This window comes from Nycticebus coucang, chromosome 6, assembly GCF_027406575.1.
Source record: "Nycticebus coucang isolate mNycCou1 chromosome 6, mNycCou1.pri, whole genome shotgun sequence".
NCBI classification, from domain to species: Eukaryota; Metazoa; Chordata; class Mammalia; order Primates; family Lorisidae; genus Nycticebus; species Nycticebus coucang.
In genome coordinates, this window is record NC_069785.1 from 104,332,308 (window position 1) to 104,359,424 (window position 27,117).

Here is a 27,117-nt window from a genome sequence, read left to right on the forward strand (position 1 = left end):
TCTGAAAAATAAATAAATAAAGCTGGAAGTGACCAGGAGCTTCCAAGTTGTGTCTGTCCCTGTGCTAATGGAAGAATGGGAAAGATGTGCTCTAGGGAAGGACAATTCTTACATTTGACCCTCAGGACAATTCCACAAGATAAACATAATTACCTCTGTTTTACAGACAAGAAGATTGAAGGCTTAATTAGGGACAATATTTTGACCCTTTACTAGTGCACCCAAGATTTGGACCCACATCCAAAGGGGAATTGGTCCTTGCTTCTTCCACTTCCAAAGGGCCCTGGCTCCTGGCCACATTATTCCAGTTGCTTCTGTGGTCACACTGCCTTCTCCTCTACTGTAGTCAAATCTCCTTCTGCCTCACAGTTAGGACCACACTTGCAATTACATTTAGGGCACGCTCAGATAACTCAGGATAATCTTCCATCCTCAAGATCCTTAACTCATTCATACCTGCACAGTCTTTTTTACCACATAAGATAACACTCACATGTCTATGGATTATATTGTGGACTTTCTGAGGGACCATTGTCTGCCCTCCCCATTCCAACATCCCCCAAAGTCTCAACCCTCTATTGCATCAAACTCCAAAATCTCATACTTTAGATCATCTAAATCAAGTATGAGTGAGACTGTGGGTATGACTCACCCTGGGGCAAAATTTCTTGTCATATGAGGATCTGGAAAAAAAGGTATCTGCTCCTGAAAATACAATGATGGGACAGGCATAGGGTAATAATTATATGCATTCCCATTTCAGAAAAGAAAAAAACAGAATAAATAAAAGAGTCATCAATCCCAATTACACAACAAATGCAAACAATGTAACCTAATTGTATTAACCTTGTATTAATCTGAAATTTTTAAAAACGAATAGAATAATTCTCCGTTGTTCAAGACTGCACCCTCTCTGCTCACAGCTCTGCCCTCTAGAACAAGGCTGTTCCCTTAGAGTCATCCTTCCTTTTTCTTTAAAGGTAGCACATAGTTTCAGCTTACTAGTTTTATCAGCACATCTTCTGCCTGTAGAATTTTGGGAGTCTAATAGCCTTCTTTTATTTCATCTTGTATCTGCCCATTTTTATCCAAGCTGGCAGTGTTTCTGCTGATATAACATTCTCAAAAATATTGTGGATCTCCCATGTATATTATGATGATTTACTGTTTGAGACCAGAGAGTCCCCCAAGAAACTTTTTCTGGATAATCCCATCTTTTTGGCTTCTGCCAAGATGGCTGAGGGAATCCATGAGTGACACATCTAATTTCTGTAGCTCTAGCAAATGGTCGTCCAGTCCTACTCTTGCCCTTTCTTGCAGAGCATAATTTCATGGTAATGCATGTTCTAATTTTCACATTGTTTGCAACACAGATAGGCTGAGAATCCTTGAGGGTAAGGACTAGGTCTGACTCAACACCGAGTGTCCAAAACACACTATGTTACCTGGTCTGACCTTCAGTGGAAGCTTCATATCTTTAATAAATACAGAAAATTAACATTCACCTACCTGCGTTCAAGTTACCCCAAAGCAGACTGTGAGGCAGTGATTCGTGCGTAAGGACTCATTTGAGCTCCAGGAGGAACTGGAATGGGACTGAAGTGAGCAGGACAGTGAGGGACAGTGGCCCAGCAAGGCTGAGAGCTCAGATGAGGGATAAGTTCCCAGAGTGCTCCAGAGTATAAATTATGCAGCAGTTTGTCCTCCCTCAGGACGGGTAAGCTGGACTTTGATACTCCTACAGGAGTCAGTCATTAGCTATGGACCACTCTAGGGTGACACAAACTCCCAAGCATGTCCAGGTCTGCACATATGGGTCAGACTGCTCGAGTAGCCCAGGAGGAGTCTTCTAGGAGGTATAAGTATCAGTTGCTAGAAGAAAACATGCAGGCTGTGAGGGCTGTACATGGCTGAGTGGTAAAGGTAACCCAGGGAGGTCTGAGTGAGACCAAGAGCTTCAGCCTCATATTATAAAACAACACAGCAGAATAAGTGCGATGGTTCACAGAATCGGAAATAATGATGATGCATTCTCTTGGCAGGAATGCATTTTCTTGCTTTTCTCTAAAATGGTGCTGTTTCATACTGCCTCTGCCTCTGAAAGATTTCTTAAAGGTTAGGGATGTTTCAATATTGGAAGATAATAAATCCTAAACACAATCTCCCATTAACCCCATCCCTTCACTCACCTTTCCACCATCCCTGGTAGTTGTCATGATTTTAATTCTCTGTCAACATACACTCATCCTCTCCCTCTGATGGGCCTGTTAATGGTTCTGATGGAGGGGTGAGGCCACTAAGTGCAGCCTGTAGGACACTGTGATTGCTGGGGGGGTGGGAGGGGGTATGACACTAAACATCTCGGTCCTGAGCAAACGCCATTCACTTAACCCATGTGCTGGTTTGGGGAAGTGAATCTGAAAGGTCACCTTTCATAATGGCTCCACTTCTGTTTGTAGAACCAACTGATTACTGCTTGTGGTAGGCTCTGAATCTTGTTATCCTGGGTGAATTCATGACATCCCTATGGCACACTGTTTGTCCCCTCAGTGATAAGTGGGAGTGCTTTTTCATTCCTTCTGTCTTTCTACTGTCGGTGGCTGCAGGCACCAGCCAAGCACAGGTTCCCATCCACCAACATCTACTGTCAGAGGGCTTAGAGGTATGGGCCTGACCTGCCTTCCAGGGGGTAGTGGCTCATGGTCAGACCCAGACTTCCCTTAAGGAATTTATTGCTATGGACAGACTTGTGTCCCTCTCTCTGCCCCTGAAATACATAAGCCGTAACCCCCAATGTGACTGCATTTAGAATAGGGCTTTTGAGAGGTAAGTAAGGCTAAATAAGGTCATAAGGGTGAGGTCCCAGTGAAATAGAATTGGTGGGTTTGTAAGACACACACATCAAGGAAAGGCTGCGTTAGCACACAGTGAGAAGTCAGCAAGAGAGCCCTTCCGAGCAGCAACCCTGCTGGACCTTCAGCTGGGAATTCTAGCCTCCAGATCCATAAGATAATGAATTTCTGTTGTTAAACCACACTGTCTGTGGTATTTCATTATGGCAGCCTAAACAGACGAAGACACAGAAATAAAGAAAGCCATCAACACAGACAGGGAGGCAAGTCAGGGACAGCCTTGAGCCCGTGTCCTTCACAGATCCTCCAAACAGATAGCAAAGCTCACATGCTGTACAGCTCTTATTATCTTGTCACGTCATTAAATGCAGATCCAGGGAAAGCAGAAAGGGAGCCAAGACACGAGACTTGAAAGGCAAACGTCTCCCTTCCTATCTACACATGCCACTTTCTCTGGGGTGGTGGGAGAACAGCTTCTGGCTCATTCTGGTTTGAATCCAGCAGATTAAAGGTGGAAAGAGTTTACTCATACTGTGGGGAGAAATAATGAGCACTAAGGCAGTACTCACTAGAATTAATGTTTAATTTAGTATAATACTTAACACTACACTCTAGTGCACTGAATATGTGAAGCCTGGCTCTGCCTCGGGACCACTTTGCCTGCAGAAAATTAAGAAAAACAACAGGGAAGGTGGCAAATGGATGGGAAGAGACTTAGAGGCCAGTGGAAGGAAAGGGCTGTCTCTAGACAAAGAATGATGACGGTCCTCAAATGTGGCCAAAATGCCAAGGACATCTTTTTCTTATCCACTTCAAGCATATTTCTAACCTATAACTTTTTTTTTTTTTTTTTTATTGTTGGGGATTCATTGAGGGTACAATAAGCCAGGTTACACTGATTGCAATTGTTAGGTAAAGTCCCTCTTGCAATCATGTCTTGCCCCCATAAAGTGTGACACACACCAAGGCCCCACTCCCCTCCCTCCTTCCCTCTTTCTGTTCCCCCCCCATAACCATAATTGTCATTAATTGTCCTCATATCAAAATTGAGTACATAGGATTCATGCTTCTCCGTTCTTGTGATGCTTTACTAAGAATAATGTCTTCCACGTCCATCCAGGTTAATACGAAGGATGTAAAGTCTCCATTTTTTTAATGGCTGAATAGTATTCCATGGTATACATATACCACAGCTTGTTAATCCATTCCTGGGTTGGTGGGCATTTAGGCTGTTTCCACATTTTGGCAATGGTAAATTGAGCTGCAATAAACAGTCTAGTACAAGTGTCCTTATGATAAAAGGATTTCTTTCCTTCTGGGTAGATGCCCAGTAATGGGATTGCAGGATCAAATGGGAGGTCTAGCTTGAGTGCTTTGAGGTTTCTCCATACTTCCTTCCAGAAAGGTTGTACTAGTTTGCAGTCCCACCAGCAGTGTAAAAGTGTTCCCTTCTCTCCACATCCACGCCAGCATCTGCAGTTTTGAGATTTTGTGATGTGGGCCATTCTCACTGGGGTTAGATGATATCTCAGGGTTGTTTTGATTTGCATTTCTCTAATATATAGAGATGATGAACATTATTTCATGTGTTTGTTAGCCATTCGTCTGTCGTCTTTAGAGAAAGTTCTATTCATGTCTCTTGCCCATTGATATATGGGATTGTTGGCTTTTTTCATGTGGATTAATTTGAGTTAGTTACATGAATGCTTTTAAGAGTACAAATAAGGTGTGGGTTTGAAACGCAAAATTGCCCAGATTGGCATTTTAGTAAACATTACCAAACCTGCATGAGAGTCCAAATTAGTTGGGTTTTCCTAAGAAATGTTGCAAAAGATAGAAACATGGGGTGAGAACATTCACATCTATGAGCTTTCTCTGAACACCCTGCCCCAGCCCTGGAGTAGTGCACAGATTTGGGTGCACATCTTGTATCTGTGTAACCTTTGGGCCATGATGGCCTCATTACTAGCTTTTTCCCTAAAACCCTGACTCAGGACTTGTTTCCAGCTCCTTCTTTGGATTTTTCATTTTCCCTATGGCTTTCCCGCAGCATTTAGCAGGACACTTTGTCACTTGGACATGCTGAAACACAGTCTTAAATCTGCACATTTTTAAAGTACGCAGGGTCAGCCCAAGGGCCAGTCCCCTTAAGAGTCAGTCACTGTGGTTAGAATGCCTGGCTCCTCAGCCAGGCCACCTCCAGCCATCCCCAGAAGACAGCAGATGGAGTGTTTGGCTGGTGCAGGCTCGATGCTGAAGGACAACGCGGTTATGCTGAGACCAGTGAGCTGGCCACTGGGAAGGCCAGCAGCTGAGCTCCCAGGGAACTGCAGACAAGTCCAGTGCTATGTGCTCTCCTGGGTGTTGTGTCCTCGCTTCAAAACACAGCTGGACAGAACTTGCGCCCACTTGGTAATTAAGGTTAATGAGCACACTCCATCTGGAACACAGGAAGACAAATCTGCTCTTTATGTCCACATTCTTGGCATCCACCCCAGCTGGGAGACACTGGTAATCTTCCCCAGTGATATGTCTCTGGGTTACAGGACCCAATCCTAGTCCTGGACAGGATGGGGAAAGGTGATCCCTCTGAGATCTGACCCCTGCAATCTGTATGAAATATCCGACATTAACTTGAGGCAGAGCTTATTCCTGGGATTTCAGGGTCAGCGTTTGAGAGGCCAGACTGGGTCGTGGAAACTCCAGAGAACCCACCCTTCCCTGACAGCCACTAAATACCTATGTGGAATCCACACTGTGGGCCCAGGGTGTAGGCAGGAAGTCAGAAATACAGGGCGCTTGGGGCCTTAGTGTGTGTCACACTTTATGGGGGCAAGACATGATTGCAAGAGGGACTTTACCTAACAATTGCAATCAGTGTAACTGGCTTATTGTACCCTCAATGAATCCCCAACAATAAAAAGAAAAAAAAAGAAAAAGAAAGAAATACAGGGCGCTCCAAGTTCAGCTGTACCATTTACTCTGAGACTATGAGCAAACCCCATCCTACCCCTGCACTCATCTCTTCATATATGACATGGAAGGAAGTGGGCTAGATCTGTGTTTTCAAAGTATGGTCCAAGGAACCCTCAAGGCTCCATGGATGCCAAAGTGGAAGGTGCACTGTGCACTCACTGCAGTGACGCTGCTGGCGAGAGTGACGGAGCGGTTCCTTGGTTAGGAGCTACAGTATCACAATATACTTCTTTAAAAAAGACAAAGCAAAAACACTGACATAATAATTGCAGATTCTCCATGATGGAACTGTAAGTTCTTATTATGCTGTTGTTTGGACTTTCCTAAGTTCTAAATTTCTCAAAGAATAGAACAACTATAGCAGGAGCAGGTCTCAACCTAGAAGTAAATAAAACACTGACCCCTCATCCCCAGCACAAGTTCATGTACATATAGAAATTTAAAGTTTCTTTTTATTTCATATAAATGGTGTTGTGTTTGAGTTATTGTTCCTCAACTTACTTTTTTACTCAACATAATTTCTTGCTCCTCTTCTGTTTGTGTGCACACGTGTGTTTCTATTTAATAGCTTCCTTGACACACACACACCACGGCTGTTGTAACCATTTCATTCTTGACAAAAGTTAATTATGTTCCCAGTTTTTCACTGTTATAATACTGCAATGAACAATTTTCAAAATCCCAGACCAAAAAAGCAATAGAACTTTGACCAAACACCTATTTCCTCATCCTCGGGCCTGGCCACATAGTCGGGAGTGACTATTAGCAAGTGGTCCATGTTCTCAAGTTTTGTGCTTTTGCAGTCCATTGGTTACTGAATAATCCAGATTAGTTTCCCCAACACTGTCTTTGAGTAGGCTTAAGGAACTAAGAAAAAAAAAAACTAGAATTTAAGACATGCCAAGAAGGAACAGCCCAAATAAACATCTCAGGTTCTCAACTCAAAACCCTGGAGAACACTCTAGAAGTATTGTCAAACCAGAGGTAGACGGTACCCTTGTTCATAAGACATAACCCCTACCTTGAACTACGTGATCTAGTGAACTGTGGTGATCTTCCTACACTCTGGCCGCTTCCCAGAGCAAATGGTAAACCCCTCTGCAGGAGGATAATGTCACCACAGCCACTACAGTGTTTCACCTCAATGCTCAGTGTTCCACTGAAATTGTTTTTTGGGTTTTTTTTGTTTTTTTTTTGTTTTTATTGTTGGAGATTCATTGAGGGTACAATAAGCCAGTTACACTGATTGCAATTGTTAGGTAAAGTCCCTCTTGCAATCATGTCTTGCCCCCATAAAGTGTGACACACACTAAGGCCCCACCCTCCTCCCTCCATCCCTCTTTCTGCTTCCCCCCCCATAAACTTAATTGTCATTAATTGTCCTCATATCAAGATTGAGTACATAGGATTCATGCTTCTCCATTTTTGTGATGCTTTACTAAGAATAATGTCTTCCACTTCCATCCAGGTTAATACGAAGGATGTAAAGTCTCCATTTTTTTTAATAGCTGAATAGTATTCCATGGTATACATATACCACAGCTTGTTAATCCATTCCTGGGTTGGTGGGCATTTAGGCTGTTTCCACATTTTGGCAATGGTAAATTGAGCTGCAATAAACAGTCTAGTACAAGTGTCCTTATGATAAAAGGATTTCTTTCCTTCTGGGTAGATGCCCAGTAATGGGATTGCAGGATCGAATGGGAGGTCTAGGTTGAGTGCTTTGAGGTTTCTCCATACTTCCTTCCAGAAAGGTTGTACTAGTTTGCAGTCCCACCAGCAGTGTAAAAGTGTTCCCTTCTCTCCACATCCACACCAGCATCTGCAGTTTTGAGATTTTGTGATGTGGGCCATTCTCACTGGGGTTAGATGATATCTCAGGGTTGTTTTGATTTGCATTTCTCTAATATATAGAGATGATGAACATTTTTTCATGTGTTTGTTAGCCATTCGTCTGTCATCTTTAGAGAAAGTTCTATTCATGTCTCTTGCCCATTGATATAAGGGATTGTTGGCTTTTTTCATGTGGATTAATTTGAGTTCTCTATAGATCCTGGTTATCAAGCTTTTGTCTGATTGAAAATATGCAAATATCCTTTCCCATTGTGTAGGTTGTCTCTTTGCTTTGGTTATTGTGTCCTTAGCTGTACAGAAGCTTTTCAGTTTAATGAAGTCCCATTTGTTTATTTTTGTTGTTGTTGCAATTGCCATGGCAGTCTTCTTCATGAAGTCTTCCCCCAGGCCAGTATCTTCCAGTGTTTTTCTTATGCTTTCTTTGAGGATTTTTATTGTTTCATGCCTTAAATTTAAGTCCTTTATCCATCCTGAATCAATTTTTGTGAGTGGGGAAAGGTGTGGGTCCAGTTTCAGTCTTTTACATGTAGACATCCAGTTCTCCCAACACCATTTATTGAATAGGGAGTCTTTCCCCCAAGGTAAGTTCTTGTTTGGTTTATCAAAGATTAGGTGGTTGTAAGATGTTAGTTTCATTTCTTGGTGTTCAGTTCGATTCCAAGTGTCTATGTCTCTGTTTTTGTGCCAGTACCATGCTGTCTTGAGCACTATGGCTTTGTAGTACAGACTAAAATCTGGTATGCTGATGCCCCCAGCTTTATTTTTGTTACTAAGAACTGCCTTAGCTATACGGGTTTTTTTCCGGTTCCATACAAAACACAGAATCATTTTTTCCAAATCTTGAAAGTACGATGTAAGTACTTTGATAGGAATGGCATTGAATAGGTAGATAGCTTTGGGAAGTATAGACATTTTAACAATGTTGATTCTTCCCATCCATGAGCATGGTATGTTCTTCCATTTGTTAATATCCTCTGCTATTTCCTTTCTTAGGATTTCATAGTTTTCTTTATAGAGGTCCTTCACCTCCTTCGTTAGGTATATTCCTAGGTATTTCATTTTCTTTGAAACTATGGTGAAGGGAGTTGTGTCCTTAATTAGTTTCTCATCTTGACTGTTATTGGTGTATACAAAGGCTACTGACTTGTGGACATTGATTTTATATCCTGAAATATTACTGTATTTTTTGATGACATCTAGGAGTCTTGTGGTTGAGTCTTTGGGGTTCTCTAAGTATAAGATCATGTCATCAGCAAAGAGGGAGAGTTTGACCTCCTCTGCTCCCATTTGGATTCCCTTTATTTCCTTGTCTTGCCTAATTGTATTGGCTACAACTTCCAGCACTATGGTGAATAGTAAAGGTGACAGACGACAACCTTGTCTGGTTCCAGTTCTAAGAGGAAAAGCTTTCAGTTTTACTCCATTCAGTAAAATATTGGCTGTGGGTTTGTCATAGATAGCTTCAATCAGTTTTAGAAATGTGCCACCTATGCCTATACTCTTCAGTGTTCTAATTAGAAAAGGATGCTGGATTTTATCAAATGCTTTTTCTGCATCTATTGAGAGGATCATATGATCTTTATTTTTGCCTCTGTTGATATGGTGGATAACGTTTATGGACTTCCGTATGTTAAACCAGCCTTGCATCCCTGGGATGAAGCCTACTTGATCATGATGAATGACTTTTTTGATGATAAGCTGTAATCTATTGGCTAGGATTTTGTTGAGAATTTTTCCATCTATATTCATGAGTGAGATTGGTCTGAAATTCTCCTTTTTGTTTGGGTCTTTTCCTGGTTTTGGTATCAGGGTGATGCTTGCTTCATAGAATGTGTTGGGGAAGATTCCTTCTTCCTCAGTTTTTTGGAATAATTTCTGCAGTACAGGAATAAGCTCTTCCTTGAAGGTTTGATAGAATTCTGGAGTGAAGCCATCTGGACCTGGGCATTTTTTAGTTGGAAGCTTTTTTATTGTTTCTTTGATCTCAGTGCTTGAAATTGGTCTGTTCAGGAGGTCTATTTCATCCTGGCTAAGTCTAGGGAGAGGGTGTGATTCCAAATATTTATCCATTTCCTTCACATTGTCAAATTTCTGGGCATAGAGTTTGTGGTAGTATTCAGAGATGATCTCTTGTATCTCTGTGGGATCAGTTGTTATTTCCCCTTTATCATTTCTGATTGAGGTTATTAGAGATTTTACTTTTCTATTTCTAGTTAGTCTGGCCAATGGTTTATCTATTTTATTTATTTTTTCAAAAAACCAACTCCTTGTTTCATTAATTTTCTGAATGATTCTTTTGTTTTCAATTTCATTGATCTCTGATTTGATTTTGGATATTTCTTTTCTTCTACTGAGTTTAGGCTTAGATTGTTCTTCTTTTTCAATTCCATAAGATCTCTTGTGAGATTGTTGATGTGCTCTCTTTCTGTTTTTCGAATGTAGGCATCTAAAGCGATGAATTTTCCTCTCAAAACTGCTTTTGCAGTATCCCACAGGTTTTGGTACCTTATGTCTTCATTGTTGTTATGCTCAAGGAAGTTAATGATTTCCTGTTTTATTTCTTCCTTCACCCATCTGTTATTCAACAGAAGATTGTTTAATTTCCGTGCCTTTGGGTGGGCTTGAGCATTTTTGTTAGAGTTGAGTTCCACCTTTAGTGCCTTATGGTCTGAAAAGATACAAGGTAAAATTTCAATTCTTTTGATTCTGTTGATATTTGTTTTGTGTCCCAGGATATGATCAATGTTTGAGAATGTTCCATGGGGTGATGAGAAGAATGTATATTCTTTATCTTTGGGGTGGAGTGTTCTATATGCGTCTATCAAGCATAGTTGTTCTAGGGTCTCATTTAAATCTCTTACATCTTTGTTTAATTTCTGTTTAGAGGATCTGTCCAGCTCTGTAAGAGGTGTGTTAAAGTCCCCTGTTATGATGGTATTATCAGATATCATATTGCTCAGACTGAGTAAGGTCTGCTTCAAGAATCTGGGAGCATTTAAATTGGGTGCATAAATATTTAGAATTGAAATGTCTTCTTGTTGTAGTTTTCCCTTGACCAATATAAAGTGACCATCTTTGTCTTTTTTGACTTTAGTTGCTTTAAATCCACATGTATCTGAAAATAAGATTGCGACTCCTCTTTTCTTCTGAATTCCATTTGCCTGAAAAATTGTCTTCCAACCCTTGACTCGGAGCTTGAATTTGTCTTTTGAAGCCAGGTGTGTTTCTTGCAGACAGCAAATGGATGGCTTGTGTTTTTTAATCCAGTCAGCCAATCTATGTCTCTTCAGTGGGGAATTCAAGCCATTAACATTTATTGAGATAATTGATAAGTGTGGTAGTATTCTATTCGTCTTATTTGGTGAGAGTCCATTGCTTAGTTTTATCTTTTGCATCAGTATGGAGGTTAGGTTCTGTCCTTTGATTTCTGAGTTCTTACTTTGCTGCTGATCCATTGTGGTGGTCAGTGTGCAGAACAGGTTGAATTATTTCCTGTAGAGCTGGTCTTGTTGTGGCCAATTTCCTCAATGTTTGTATATCCGTAAATGATTTGATTTCTCCGTCAATTTTGAAGCTTAGCTTAGCAGGGTACAGAATTCTGGGCTGAAAATTGTTCTGTTTAAGTAGATTAAAGGTAGATGACCATTGTCTTCTTGCTTGGAAAGTTTCATTAGAGAAGTCTGCGGTAACTCTGATGGATTTGCCCCTGTAGGTCAACTGGCGCTTACTCCTGGCAGCTTGCAGAATCTTTTCTTTTGTCTTGACTTTGGACAGGTTCATCATAATGTGTCTTGGAGAAGCTCGGTTAGAGTTGAGGCGACCTGGGGTCCGATATCCCTGTGAAAGCAGTGTGTCAGACTCTTTGGTGATGTTTGGGAAATTTTCTTTTATAATATTCTCTAGTATGGCTTCCATTCCTCTGGGGCATTCTTCTTCTCCTTCTGGAATTCCTATAACTCGTATGTTGGAACGCTTCATAAAGTCCCATAATTCTGACAGTGAACGTTCTGCTTTCTCTCTCTTCTTTTCTGCCTCTTTTACTGTCTGAGTTATCTCAAGAACTTTGTCTTCTACCTCTGAAATTCTTTCTTCTGCATGGTCTAACCTGTTGCTGATACTTTCCATTGTATCTTTAAGTTCCCTAATTGACTGTTTCAGTTCCTTCAGGTCTGCTATATCCTTTTGTATTCTTCATATCGTTCATCTCTTATTTGATTCTGTTTTTGGATTTCCTTTTGGTTATTTTCCACTTTATTAGCAATTTCCTTCATTGTTTCCATCATTTCTTTCATTGTTTTCAACATGTGTATTCTAAATTCCCTTTCTGTCATTCCTAACACTTCTATACTGGTGAAATCATCTGCAGTAGCTACCTCATGGTCCCTTGGTGGGGTTGTTCTAGACTGGTTCTTCATGTTGCCTGGAGTTTTCTGCTGATTCTTCCTCATGAGTGATTTCTTTTATCTGTTTCCTTGCCCTAATTTTCCTTTCACTTCCTCTTGCTCTTTAAGTTCTTGTGCCTGTGGACTAAGGGTTACAGGACCAGAAGGGTGAGAAGGTTGAAGAGAAAAAAAAGGGGATGAAAGAAAGGAGGACCGAGTGATAAGAAAAAAAGAAAGATAGAGAAAGGAGAGGGGGTGGGTATAAGGAATATTGACAAAAAGAAGAGAGGCACAGAAAGAGGGAGACAGGGCAATATAGGTGTACAGTAGGGCACTTTGACACAACCTTTAAAAACCCCACCTTCTGGGGGTGCCCAGTTGCGTGGTTCCCTTGAGGTCAGCAGCTCTTTGCTAACCTGATCAGACACAGTACCCCACCTCCACCAAGTAGAGAGGAAAGACAAAAATGCTATAAATCAAACCAAAAGAAGCAAACAGAAAACTTTACGGGGATAAAATTGGGTGAAAAACCAAATTATATCGGTAGAAACACTAGCAAAAATGAAGTTGAAGTTATTAAAAAAGGCAGCAATGGGAAATTATAATTAAACTAGGAAAATTGAGAAAGAAAAAGGGATCTGTGTGGAAAAGATTGAAATTGAAAAAACAAAAGAACATCAGCAACGTCAAAATAAACAAACAAAAAAAACAACCAAACAAAAAAAAATAGAAAAAAATACACAACCAAAAACAAAGCAGTTTGTATATGTTATTGAATATTGTCTGGGCAACACGTGGTCTTCTGGGGTATGAGATGTTAGTCACAGTTCTGATACGACTGGAGGCTGCTGATTTCTCAAACCCCAGCAGGTAGACACCCTAAATCTCTCTTCAGCCTACTTAAAAGGCACTTTGAACTTGTAAACTTGCTGAGCAGAAGCTTTCCCAGCTTTCTCGCTGGAATCGCTGCTGAAGTGGCTATCCACTTACCCAGTGTGCCAAAACCGGTCTCACTCTGCCCCTGAGGGTTAGGGCTGCAAGGTGGCTCAGACCCCACCCTTAGGCTACTTGGTTGCTGGGTTACCAGCTCCCACCCGTTTCTAGCTCTGCGACCCTGAGGGCGGAGCTTGCCGGGGCAGATCACTGACAATGGATCCGTGTGACCCACCGCCAAACACTATTAGCTCCGTCTGGCTCAGTGGCTCAGACTGGGGCCCTAGACAACGGCCAAAGTTCTCCACACTCCCGCTCAGGCCTTCCCCAAGGCAGTTCAACTCAGTGCCAAGTCCAAGGACATCAAAACAGTTCACAGGTAAGGCCTTTCTGGTTTGCAGTCTCGCTGCTACTGAACTTACAGTTGTGGGCGGGTTTAGACGGATTGAACACACACGACCACTTGCCGGTTTTCCACTGTTTTAGTCCTCCTCTTGGGGTCCAGAAGTCTCTTGCTGACTCCCTGTATCTTCATAGGAGTGATGATAGGCAGTTCCCACCAGCCAGAGATGCCTGGAGTCCTATCTCCCCAGACTCACGGTGCCCAGATGCAAGGAAGCTGTTACTCGGCTGCCATCTTGCTCCCTCCACTGAAATTGTTATCAGGTATATAAGAAGTTGAACAAAAAAAACACAACAGAAACTGGACCACAAATGGCCCAGATATTGGAGTTATCAAATGTGGACTTAAATTGTGATTACTATATTTCAACAAGGTGAAAATTTTCACTGGCAAGATGGGAATTATTTTGAAGCACCCAATGGAAAATTTGTTTAATTTTGTTTTGTTTTTGAGACAGAGTCTCACTGCGTCACTGTTGGTAGAGTGCTGTGGCTTCACAGCTCACAGCAAACTCAAACTCTTGGGCTTACACGATTCTCTTGCTTCAGCCTCCCAAGTAGCTGGGACTACAGGAAACATCCCAAGTGACCATTGAAGGCTGAATGGATAAACAAAATGTGGTCTATCCATACAGTGAAATATTCACCCTTGAAGAGGAAGAAAAGTTGAAACATGTTACAACATGGATAAACCTGGAAGAGTTCATGCTAAATAAAATAAGCCAGTCACAGAAAGACAAATACTGTATGATTCTACTTTTATAATGTATATAAAGTGGTCAAGGTCATGGAGACAGAAAGTTGAATGATGGTTGCCAGGGGCTGGGGTGCGGGAGAGGAATGGGGAGTTACTAGGTATGGAATTTCAGTTTTGTAAGATGAAAAGAATCCTGGGGGTGGATGCTGGTGGTGATGGCACCACGATGTGAATGTACATAATGCCACAGACATTACACTTAAATACCATATACTTAAAAACTGTTAAAATGGTAAATTTTATACTATATTTATTTGGTCACATTTTTTATTTTATTTTTATTTTATTTTTTTATTATTAAATCATAGCTGTGTACATTGATATAATCATGGGGCATCATTCACCAGCTTCACAGACCGTTTACCAAGTTTCACATATACCCTTGTAAGATGCACCGCTGGTGTAATCCCACCAGTCCCCTTCCCTCTACCCACCTCCCCCCTCCCTCCCCTCCCTTTCCCCCTTCCCCCTATTCTTAGGTTGTAACTGGGTTATAGCTTTCATGTGAAAACCCTAAATTAGTTTCACAGTAGGGCTGAGTACATTGGGTACTTTTTCTTCCATTCTTGAGATACTTTACTAAGAAGAATATGTTCCAACTCCATCCATACAAACATGAAAGAGGTAAAGTCTCCATCTTTCTTTAAGGCTGCATAATATTCCATGGTGTACATATACCACAATTTATTAATCCATTCATGGATCAATGGGCACTTGGGCTTATTCCATGACTTAGCAATTATGAATTGGGCTGCAATAAAGATTCTGGTACAAATATCTTTGTTATGATGTGATTTTTGATCTTCTGGGTATATGCCCAGTAGAGGGATTATAGGATTGCATGGCAGATCTATTTTTAGGTGTTCTCCATATCTCTTTCCAAAAGGAAAGTATTAATTTGTATTCCCACCAGCAGTGCAAAACTGTTCCTTTTTCTCCACATCCGCGCTAACATCTCTGGTCTTGGGATTTTGTGATATAGGCTAGTCTCACTGGAGTTAGATAGTATCTCAAAGTAGTTTTGATTTGCATTTCTCTGATGATTAAAGATGATGAGCATTTTTTTCATATGTCTGAAAGCCACGAGCCTGTCTTCTTCAGAGAAGTTTCTCTTCAAATCCTTTGCCCAGCCTGTGATGGGATCCCTTGTTCTATTCTTGCTAATGCGTTTGAGTTCTCTGTGGATTCTGGTTATTAAACCTTTGTCGGAGACATAACCTGCAAATATCTTCTCCCATTCTGAGGGCTGTTTGCTTGCTTTACTTACTGTGTTCTTGGCTGTGCAGAAGCCTTTTAGTTTGATCAAGTCCTAGTAGTGTATTTTTGAAGCTGCTTTAATTGCCCAGGGGGTCCTCCTCATAAAATACTCGCCCAGACCGATTTCTTCAAGGGTTTTCCCTGCACTCTCCTCTAGTATTTTTATAGTTTCATGTCTTAAGTTTAAATCTTTGATCCAGTGAGAGTCTATCTTAGTTAATAGTGAAAGGTGTGGGTCCAATTTCAGTCTTCTGCAGGTTGCCAGCCAGTTCACCCAGCACCATTTGTTAAATAGGGAATCTTTTCCCCACTGAATGTTTTTAATTGGCTTGTCAAAGATTAAATAACGGTAAGTAGCTGGATTCATCTCTTGGTTCTCTACTCTGTTCCAGACATCTACTTCTCTGTTTTTGTGCCAATACCATGCTGTTTTGATCACTATCGATCACTATACTAGGCTGAGGTCTGGTGGTGTAATTCCTCCTGCTTTGTTTTTATTTCTGAGTAATGTCTTGGCTATTTGAGGTTGTTTTTTGATTCCATATAAAACGAAATACTGTTTTTTCAAGATCTTTAAAGTATGACAGTGGAGCTTTAATAGGGATTGCATTGAAATTATATATTGCTTTGGGTAGTATGGACATTTTAACAATGTTGATTCTTCCTAGCCATGAGCATGGTATGTTTTTCTATTTGTTAATATTTTCAGCTATTTCTTTTCTTAGAGTTTCATAGTTCTCTTTATAGAGATCTTTCACATCCTTTGTTAGAGAAATTCCCAAATATTTCATCTTCTTTGGCACTACTGCGAATGGGATAGAGTCCTTAACTGTTTTTTCAACTTGACTATTATTGGTATATATAAAGTCTACCGATTTATGAATATTGATTTTGTAACCGGAGACGCTGCTGTATTCCTTGATCACTTCTAAGAGTTTTGTAGTGGAGTCCCTAGTGTTTTCCAGATATACTATCATATCATCTGCGAAGAGCAAAAGTTTGATCTCTTCTGACCCTATATGTATACCCTTGATCACCTTTTCTTCCCTAATTGCAGTGGCTAAAACTTCCATTACAATGTTAAAAAGCAATGGAGACAATGGGCAGCCTTGTCTGGTTCCTGATCTGAGTGGAAATGATTTCAATTTAACTCCATTCAATATGATATTGGCTGTGGGTTTGCTGTAGATGGCCTCTATCAGTTTAAGAAATGTCCCTTCTATACTGATTTTCTTAAGTGTTCTGATCATGAAGGGATGCTGGATATTATCAAAAGCTTTTTCTGCATCAATTGAGAGAATCATATGGTCTTTGTTTTTTAATTTGTTTATGTGATGGATTACATTTATAGATTTTACGTATATTGAACCAGCCTTGAGACCCTTGGACAAAACCAACTTGGTCATGATGTATAATTTGTTTGATGTGTTGCTGGATTCTGTTTGTTAGGATCTTGTTGAATATTTTTGCATCTATATTCATTAGTGATATCGGTCTATAATTTTCTTTTCTTATTGGGTCTTTTCCCGGTTTGGGGATCAGGGTGATGTTTGCTTCATAGAACGTGTTAGGTAGTCTTCCTTCTTTTTATACCTTTTGGAACAGGTTGAGTAATATAGGTACTAATTCCTCTTTAAAGGTTTGGTAGAATTCTGACGTGAAACCATCTGGTCCCAAGCTTTTCTTTTTAGGGAGGTTTTGTATGGTTGACGCTATTTCCGAACTTGATATGGGCCTGTTCAACATTTCCACTTGATTCTGGCTGAGTCTTGGAAGATGACGTGCTTCCAAGTATCGGTCAATTTCCTTCAGATTTTCATATTTCTGAGAATAAAGTTTCTTGTAATATTCATTAAGGATTTTTTTGATTTCTGAGGAGTCTGTTGTTATTTCATCTTTGTTGTTTCTGATTGATGAGATTAGAGATTTTACTCTTTTTTTCCTGATTAGGTTGGCCAAAGGTTTATCTATTTTATTGACCTTTTTGAAAAACCAGTTTTTTGATTTATTGATCTGTTGTATTATTCTTTTGTTTTCAATTTCATTTAATACTGCTCTAATTTTGGTTATTTCTTTTCTTCTACTGGGTTTAGGGTTGGAATGTTCATCCTTTTCCAGTTGCTTGAGATGTCCCATTAAGTTGTTAACTTCCTCTCTTTCTGTTCTCTTGAGGAAGGCTTGCAGTGCTATAACTTTCCCTCTTAGAACTGCCTTTGCAGTATCCCAGAGGTTCTGATAGTTCGTGTCTTCATTGTTATTTTGTTCCCAAAAGTTGGCAATTTCTTTCTTAATCTCATCTCTGACCCAGCTATCATTCAGCATAAGGTTATTTAACTTCCATGTTTTTGTATGAGTATGCAGATTCCTGTTGTTACTCAGCTCAAGTTTTATTCCATGGCAGTCCGAGAAGATGCATGGAATAATTTCTATTCCTTTAAATTTACTGAGGTTAGACTTGTGACCTAAGATGTGATCGATTTTGGAGTAAGTTCCATGGGCTGATGAGAAGTACGTGTATTCAGTTTTGTTGGGATGAAATGTTCTGTAGATGTCTGCTAAATCCAAATGTTGGATGGTTAGGTTTAAATCTAAGATTTCTTTGCTCAGCTTCTTGTTGGAGGATAGATCCAACACTGCCAAAGGAGTGTTGAAATCTCCAACTATTATGGAGCTGGAGGAAATCAAGTTGCTCATGTCTGTTAGAGTTTCTCTTATAATTTGAGGTGCATTCTGGTTGGGTGCATATATATTAATAATTGAGATCTCATCATATTGAGTATTACCTTTAACAAATATGAAGTGACCATTCTTGTCCTTCCTTCCTTTTGTTGGTTTAAAGCCTATTGTATCTGCAAATAAAATAGCAACACCTGCTTTTTTCTGATTACCATTTGCCTGAAATATGGATGACCATCCTTTCACCCTGAGTCTGTATTTGTCTTTTAAGTTAAGATGTGACTCTTGTATGCAACGAATATCTGGCCTGAGTTTTTGTATCCACTCAGCTAACCTATGCCTCTTTAGAGGACAGTTTAAGCCATTCATATTAATGGAGAATATTGATAAGTCTGGTGAAGTTTTGGGTATCGAGTTTTTCAAAAGTCCAGTGGCCATTTTTAATCCTTTCGCCAGTGTGGAAGTTGGAGTTTGATCCGAAGTTTCTGATTGAGTTTACTTTTGTGGTATAAGATTGGGTTGGTCATTATGAAGGATAGGTCTGAGAATATCCTGAAGAGCTGGTTTGGTTATGGCAAATTTATTCAACATATGAATGTCATTAAAGTATTTAATTTCTCCATCATAAATGAAACTCAGTTTAGCTGGATACAAGATCTGGGGTTGAAAGTTATTTTGCTTTGGGAGATTAAAAGTCGATGACCACGCTCTTCCGGCTTGAAAAGTGTCAGCAGAGAGATCTGCAGTCATTCTAATATTCATCTCTTTGAAGGTAATGGTTTTCTTTCTCCTGGCAGCTTTGAGGATTTTCTCCTTTATATTAACATTAGTGAAGTTTAATGATATGAATGAATATCATATGATATGAATATCATAATGAATTATGATATGCCTAGGGGATGTCTTATTGGGGTTGAGTCATGCTGGGGTTCTGAAGCTGTTCACTATCTGAATTTCAGAATCTCTAGGCATGTCTGGAAAATTCTCTTTCATAATTTCATGCAGAAGGGCCTCTGTGCCCAGCGAGGCCACTTCATCTGTTTCTGGAAGTCCAATGATTTGGATATTTGCCTTCTTCGAATTATCCCAGAGCTCTCTGAGAGAATGATCCATTTTTGCTCTCCATTTCTCTTCCTCTTTGAGAGTTTGGGAGCATTCAAAGGCTTTATCTTCGATGTCAGAAATCCTTTCTTCTGCTTGCTCCATTCTGTTGCTGAGGGATTCTACTGTATTTTTCATATCTTTGAGGGCTGAAAATTCTTGCTTCAGTATGTCTAAGTCTTTGGTGGTTTTGTCTTTAAATTCGTTAAATTTTTGAGATGACTTTTGAATTTCTCCTCAAATTCCTAATTCCACTTTGTTAATCTTGTCTGCAATTCTGAATTCGATTTCTGACATCTCAGCCAGTTGTTTATGAATGGGATCTTCAATTACATCTGCTATACCTTTCCTAGGGGAGGGTGTTGATCTATTCTGGTTTTTCATGTTACCAGAGTTTTTCCACTGATTCCACCCCATGGTTGTTTTACTCCCTTTGATTTTTTTCCCCTGGGGCTTTGTTGAGGGCCCGTACAGTGTTGTGGCCTGAGAAACTGGGGCCCTGTCTGGTGTGGTGGGGCTAAGTGGTTCTGTCTTGTTTTCAGCTGGTTTCTGTTCCACCCTAGTGAAACAGATACTCTGGACTGAAGTCTCAGCTGTGGAGAAATATCAGCAATTGAGTCACCCCACCCCCCACCGGCAAACAATTGGAAAAGAAAAATCAAACCTTCCTACCACTGTGCACCCAGGGCACGGCCTGATTTGTCCTCAGGCGATTGGTTCAGTTCAAAAAGTCCAAATCAATTGTCTCAGTCTGCACCCATCTCGGGTGAGAGAGTTTAAGAGGTCTCTGGGAACTGGATCACAGGGGTCTGGTGACTACTCTGGTGTGGCTTGCTCCAGTGCTGCGTGGAGTCAGAAGGAGCCACCCAGCCAACACATCAGTCTGGGAAGGTTGCTGCCTCCTTCCCCACCTTGCACCACTGTCACACCCAGTCACTGATAGCCCTGCAGTTGGCTGACCCAGTTGCCTGTAGTGAATCGGTACTCCAGGAGTTTGCACCTGCCTGAATCACAAGGAAGTCTGCCAGGCCGCTGCGCTCTGCCTCTCTCTAGCAAGAGGAGGTGAGGCCTGACAACCTCGGGCACTTGATGAAGGTTGGGGGGTTTTCACTCAAGTCCAGTCTCGCCCCTGATTAATGTTACTGACAGAACAGAACAACTCTGCGGTTCCCCTGCAGAAGAGAAGCTGAATTGAGTTCCAAATCAGCTTGTCTTTGCTCTTGTATTGTCTATAGGCTGACGATCCCCTGAGGGCCAGGTGTGTCTTAGGTTTAGTAAAGTGGACCTCTGGGTCAGCCCCGCCCTGGGAGTTTCCCTGGTTTGCAAGTTGGAGTTGCCTCAGGCAAATCCTATACTCAGAGTTTCTGGTTGCCCAGGGAGACGGGGGTGTGGCTTCAGAATATTCGGTAGTGAGCCGTATTGCTAGCAAAAGAGGGCTGCTGTTTTATGGCTCAGGCAACCACTGCTCTGGTGTAGCTCCCTTCCGGCCAACCGTCCTCTCTCCGCTCCCGTACCCCAGAGTCTGCACCCACCGGCTGCAGCCCAACACTGTCTACACCCCTCGAGCAATCGCCCAAGAGTCTGGACCCCTGGGGCACAGGCCTCCAGACCTTGGAGCGAGAGCAGAGGGGAGCGCAGGGAGCGCTGGGAGCCTGGGGTTGCAGGCAGAAAACACACACAGCTTTACAGTTTTATGCCTGGCCGTATTGTCACCAAAAGACGGCTGTCGTACTGTGCCTCAGGGAACTGCCACTCCAGTGCGGTCCCCTCTCCGCTGACCGGGACTGGCCTCCAGACCTCAGTGTGAGTGAAGGGGAGCACTGGGAGCTCAAAATTCCAGGTAGAGACTATATACAGTTTATATAGTTTTATGCCTGGCAGGAGAACGCCGTGGCACCCTAGTAGGGGAGGTAGGTCCAGTTTTTAGAGGGTCTCTCCCGTGGAGTGTAGTGGGAGGACCTTTGAACTCTGCCCAGTTGTTTGTGGGGCACTCTGAGCCATTCTCATGGGAGAGGGGGCTCTCGTCCGCTTGGTGATGGATTTTGTACCTTTTGTTTGTGTCCTTGTGTCGCAGCTTGCCTCAGCGGGGTTGACATGCGTTCTTCAACCTTCTCTCTTAGTGCAGCTCAAATCCACCAGGTTACTTGCTGAATTTCTGTCCTTTAATTCTCCTACTGGACGGGAGCCTCTGTGGAAAGCTGGCTTCAGTCAGCCATCTTGTCTCCTCCCCTGGCCACATTTTTTAAAAAGTGATACTTTTTAAAAAGACAAAGAAAGAAAAATGGCCTCAGTCAACATTGTGGCAGTTCCTACCTTCAAGCCCAGGGAGGGGCTGTCCAGGCCAGTCCTTCCTGCCAGCACAGATCACCCTGAGGATGAGTGTCTCAGGGAATAACTTTTCTTCTGTTCCTTTCTGTTCTAGCACCCTCCAGTGCCTCACCTGTGCCTGCTCTCTGAGTGAAAGGCCTGTTCTCAACGGCTCCCCTCCCTCTACAATGGCCAGGTCCTTATGATGTAGTGACCACACCAAATAGCAGGTCAGTTGTCCCCAGGAGCAAGGAGAACAGAGACAAGGTGTAAGACAGGGAAAGGATGGCTGCCTGTGGTTCCAGATATTCCAAAGTCTGCGTTGATGTCTTCCCGAAGTTCCAGAGGGAGCAGAGGATGGAGCCCACTCTGCCCTTCCACCAAGGGAGAGAGAATTTTGCAGAGACCTAGAATTTGGGATGTGTGACCTTGGATAAGTAATTTCCCTGCTCTGTGCCTGTTTCCACATTTATATCATGGGCCAGTTGATGCGAAAAGCACAGTGCACAGCTCAGGAGCTCTGCAAACGCAGAGGTGACAGCTATGTGTGGGGAGGGGCAGAGCAGCCCTCATCCTAAAGCTCTCCTTGGCAGCTGTGCCTGCAGAGAGCTGAGGGCCCCTCCTGGCCTGCTGCCCAGAGCTCACCTTCCAGGGCCTCACACCCCTGTGAAGCAGGTGTTGGCACCTGTCCTCAGCAGGGAGGAAATTAGGACCCAGAGAAATCAGTAAATCACCCCCAAATGAATGAGTGCTGTATCAGGTTAGGCCTCACCAGCAGGGTGAGAGTTGCCCAGACCTGCATGGCAAGGCAGTGGCAGGGCTGGGACTTGGTTGCCTACACCAGTTACCTACAAGTTTAGGGCCCCTGGGAGAGTACAGGCACCACCGTCTCCTCCATACCGCCCTGTGGGATGGTGGCCTGAGCAGCAGTTTCGTGCTGGGGGCGTTGGGGGGTGGGGGTGGGCGCCTTTCGCCTCCCCCAGCCAAGTGGCCACACCTTCCCGTCCCCACTGCCTAGGGTGGAAGATGGTACCAGCCACGTGGGAGCCAGAGGAGGAGCCTGAAGCCAGGGCAAGATGGAGGAGCCCACGCCCGAGCCTGTCTTCGTTGACGTGGACAAAGGGCTAACCTTGGCCTGCTTCGTCTTCCTCTGCCTCTTCCTCGTGGTGATGATCATCCGCTGTGCCAAGGTCATTATGGACCCTTACAGCGCCATCCCTACATCCACCTGGGAGGAGCAGCACCTGGATGACTGAGGCGCCACAGGACCCGGCCCTGCGTCCCCTGGCCACGGGCCTACAAGCCCGCAGCGGCGGGGAATGGGTGCAGCCCTCGCGGGTGGAGAAGGTCCACTTGGCCTTGCCAGCCCTTACTCCATCACAGAGTGAAATGCCCAGGTGCTCTGAGGTGGCCTGGGGGTAAGAGGAGGGGACCGGACTGGGGGTCCAAAAGGAAACGGGGTGCTCACCTTCCCTGGCCCCTGTGCTCCTTTAGGAATTAAATCCAGCAAGACATCCCTTGCCCCCACGATGCACAGAAGAATTCTCCTCTGGGGGAGACAGTCCTTAAAATGCAAAGTAGCACATGGAGACGCCCGCCCAGTGAAGAGGTCCCCACCTCCCAGCCGAGTGCCCCCGGGTTAGCAAGGGAGAGGCTGACCAGGGCTGATAGGGGCGGTGACAGGCGCAATGCACCGGCTACTTCCACACAGTTTTTGTTTTTTTTTTAACTAAAATATGGAGAGATATATTTTTCCTGTTATAAATAAAATGTGCATTTTAGAAATTTGGAGAAATACAAATAGAAGGAAAGGGGGAAAATCACACTCACATCCCACCTCCCAGAAGGGCCTTTATCATATGTTTTCTTCCACCCTTTTCTACATGTGATTTTTAGTCAAATTCATGCTTCATGCTCGATGCTGTGTGGGTTCATATGACAGCATTAATACACCCCGTTTCATCACTCTATATAGCCATCTTTTTTTAATGATACAGAGTAATTTATCAGGTGGATAGGTCATGGTCTAATAATCATCTCCTCACTTTTCCTCACACAAAATTATTTCACCTAGTAACCTCGTGAGGGTCACAGTCCACAAGATGAATATTGGACAGGAAGACCTGGATTCTAGCCATGCTTTGGCCACTCAAAGGCTGTGTGACATTGAGCAAATCACTTCACCTCTCTGTGCCTCAGTTCCCTCATTGTATAACAGAGAAGAAAAGCCTTGCCACTTTTAAGTTTCTTTTTTTTTTTTTTGCGTGTATCTTGCATGAATGAAAGGACAGGAGAGGCAGTGCTTTGAACATAAATTTCTGGTGGGGAAGGAATAAGTTGTTGGTAAGGACTGCTGGGAGCCTCCCTTCTTCCTTCCCTCCTTCCCCATCTGTGACCTTGCAGCATCAACATTGATCAGAGCCAACAAACCTGATGACAAGTCCCAATTCCTATACCTGCTCGTTATGTGACGCTAAATAACTCACTTAGCCTCTCTGAGCTCCCATTTCCTCATCTTTAAAATGGGGGAATAATGTCTACCTCACAAGGTGGTTGTGAGAATGAAACAAGAGAGCACTGGTAGATAGTGTTCTTTCTTAAACCACAGGGGTCCATGCTGGGAGGAGCAGGGGTTCTGAGTTCTTCCCTCCTCCCTGCAGAGCCCTGAACCTGGGCCTTCCTCAACTTCAAGGGCCTCTTCCTACAGGCCAGATCTCCAGTCAGAACACTGGTCAGAGGAATACAACAACCCCTCCCCATTCTAGGACCCGACCTTTACGGACATGATGTCCACCAACTGACATCACTGTCATTATGAAATGAAACTAGATGCCTGAGCTCCCCTGCCTCTGCCGGCATAGACCCAGCCTGCCTTCCCACTCTGGGGAGACCTACAGATGTGAAGACACTCAGGGCTCTCATCCCATCACCTGCCTCCCAGCCCTAGATCCCCACCCATCCCAGGCTTCTTGGGAAATGTATTTCCAAAGCACTCTCACCACTAGTTGACCCCCAAAAGTGGTCAAGGCCATAGCTGTCCAGGCAGCACTCCTAGGTGTATCCAGTTCCCCTCCCCCACCGGCATGGATCAGGATGCAGAGGGGACAGCTGACAGAGGCCATGGGCCAGGTGCCTAGCAGGGTCCGCACAGGAAAGAGCCTGTGCTTTGCCCAGGCGCAGTAGCAGCCTTACCTGTGAAGCATACCTCAGAGACCCCAGCACAGCCACAGAAAGCCCAGTACAGCATAAATCAGAACTGGCACCGAGTCAGCTAATCACAGACCCCAGGAACCCAGAGAGGCCTAGCTACCTCTGCTGGAGGCACATTAGGACTCCCTGTACCCCAGGGCAGTGCTTACTCAACTGTGGCTGAAGGGCTTGGTCCAGCTCCAGACCTATAGACTCCAGGTCTCTGGAGTGGAGCCCAGGAGGCCACATTGGCAAGACCCGCAGGCATTTTAGGTGCTGGTTAAAGTCAGAAGCTCTGCCTGGGTCCCAGTTAGTTCCTTTCCAAGCCTAGGTTTGCTAATATTTACTATCTTATCTCTCTTTCTTTCTCTCTCTCTCTCTCCTTTTTTTTTTTTTTTGACACAAGGGGAAATAATAAGATTTCAGAAAGGGTGCAAAATATAAATATCAAGCCTCCAATAAAACAGTGGTTTTCATTTGTGTCCCTATAGACCCTTCTAATCATTGTCCTTGTGCAAGAGACATTCTTTTCATAAATGCCATCAGTTCTACAACTTTGGAGCACACTCTCTCCCAACGTCGCATCACAAGCACACTTTACTGTTGCTGCTACAGTCCTCACATGTATCATTTTAATAGCTACCAAACATGACATCTGGTACACACATAATTATATAGACTCCTGTGATTAAATACTTGGATTTGCTTCGTTTTTCCCATTATCTGTGTACTGAGTAGAACAAAGAAAGATGGAAATGGATAAGATGACCCATGGGGGCTTGCTCAGGACAGGACAAGAACAGCCCCTCCTTCTAAGAGACACGGGGAGGGAGCCTTGTCTAAGAATTTGATCCTATTAAGGGGAAGGAAACAATGGGATTTCAGGCTTCGGTTTTTGCATTGTGCTGCTGGAGCATGGCGGAATGGTCCTGTGTGATCAGAACACCTTCACTCATTTCTGGGTGGCCAAGATGAAATTTGGGGTTGTAGGTAGAGAGTTAAACTATTCAGCAAAAAAAATGAATAAAAGTGTGGAAGGCTGGAAAGCTGGCAGAGAGGAAATGAAAAGCATTCAGAGAATGAAAGGCCTATATCGTTGGCTTCAATCCAGGACTTAAGAAGAAAATGGCCCCAGAGAAAATCCCCACAGCAGAGCAGGGCTGGTGGGTGTTCCAGACAGTGGCATCCAGTGGCCAGTTTTAAGCTGTTGCCTGTTCTGTGCTCGGTACAATCCCTTCATGTTACTGGAAACCCTCGCTAATGTCTGGTACACAGTCTGCTATGTGGCAGCGGTGTTGGGGACCATGAAGACATCGTGGTGGTGGACAAAGCAAGGACATCCAATCTGGAAGAGGCCAGCAGTCCCAGACATGAGTGGGGTTCACAGAAGCAAGAAATCAAGAGTGGTGGTCACCCTGCAGAAAGGCGGATATGAATAGAAAGGCACAATTCCATCATGGCTATTTTATCTTTTCCATTAGTCACTCCACATGTTCTTACTGAATTGAAAGCCCACTGTCTCCCTGTCTTGTAAAACTATCTCAGAATCCCAGAGCCCAACTTGATCCAAGAGGGGCTGGTTTTATTTAAAGCCTGGTGTGTCCACTAGTGTGGTGTTATGTCCCTCTGTCTCACTGCTGAGGACTGGTCCTGCGTACATGGTGGGTGACCACCTGCAGTGTCCTAAGGCCCTACTGCTGAGAGGTGCCCACCCTGACTTCCTGGGGCCACATTCACGTGCCCAGGTGTTCTGTCCAATCATAGCACAAAGACAGGTTGCCTGTCCAGAGGGACAGACACCTTCATCCACATCAGCCCCTGTGTCCTTGATGGTCACCGTCAGGACTCTCCTGTTGGGAGGATTCTCTTTGGGATATGTCAGTGTCCTAGCAGGAAACGGATGGTACATATGAAGCATTGATTAGAGAGAGTTTAATGAAAGAGTATTTACAGAGGTTGAGCAAGGTTAAGGTGAACAACAGGGACAGACCACAAGGTGGAGCCATTATCCCCAGTGTTGGCAGGGATGCGAAAGGAAGGGTATTCACAGAGCCCAGGGAGAGATCCAAAACTGCAGCCCAGTAGGAAGAGAGGTGGGGAAATAATTACCTTGACATCTGGTCTCCTGCCCTGCGGTCTCCTGTCTGAGTTTCCCATTGGTCCAAACAAGAAAAGCTGATGTTCAGGGGTCCCTGGGTGGGCCGCAAAGGATGAGTAGCTAGCATGCCCCCCACCATCTTGTGTGGATGGGGGAGAAATTTCTCCCCAGCCTTAGGGGAAATACAGTGTCTCACCAGACACTATTTTCTGGGGTGGCATCAGTTTAGTCCTAGTCCCACCTGGATCTTAAATCATCCTGTAGCCACCACTAAGTAAGTGGAACACTTAGAGCACAGCAGCCAGGTGGCCGGGAAAGGAACCTCAACCTGTT

The 27,117-nt window shown here is 43.3% G+C and overlaps 1 protein-coding gene across 4 annotated transcripts in view; it reads left to right on the plus strand.

The window, feature by feature from the left end:
* CTXND1 (cortexin domain containing 1) overlaps window positions 1-26,241 on the plus strand; it is a 73,824-nt gene extending 47,583 nt beyond the window's left edge. Inside the window, exons 2-3 of one of the 4 annotated variants that reach the window (XM_053595787.1) lie at window positions 21,613-21,934; window positions 22,516-26,241. In XM_053595787.1, coding sequence (XP_053451762.1) covers window positions 22,574-22,753 — 180 coding nt within the window. In that variant the 5' untranslated portion in view covers window positions 21,613-21,934; window positions 22,516-22,573 and the 3' untranslated portion in view covers window positions 22,754-26,241. Of the gene's footprint in view, window positions 1-21,612; window positions 22,032-22,515 lie in introns of all 4 variants that reach the window. The other 3 variants (XM_053595786.1, XM_053595785.1, XM_053595788.1) reach the window with 3 other exon arrangements.
* Window positions 26,242-27,117: the final 876 nt, after the last annotated feature.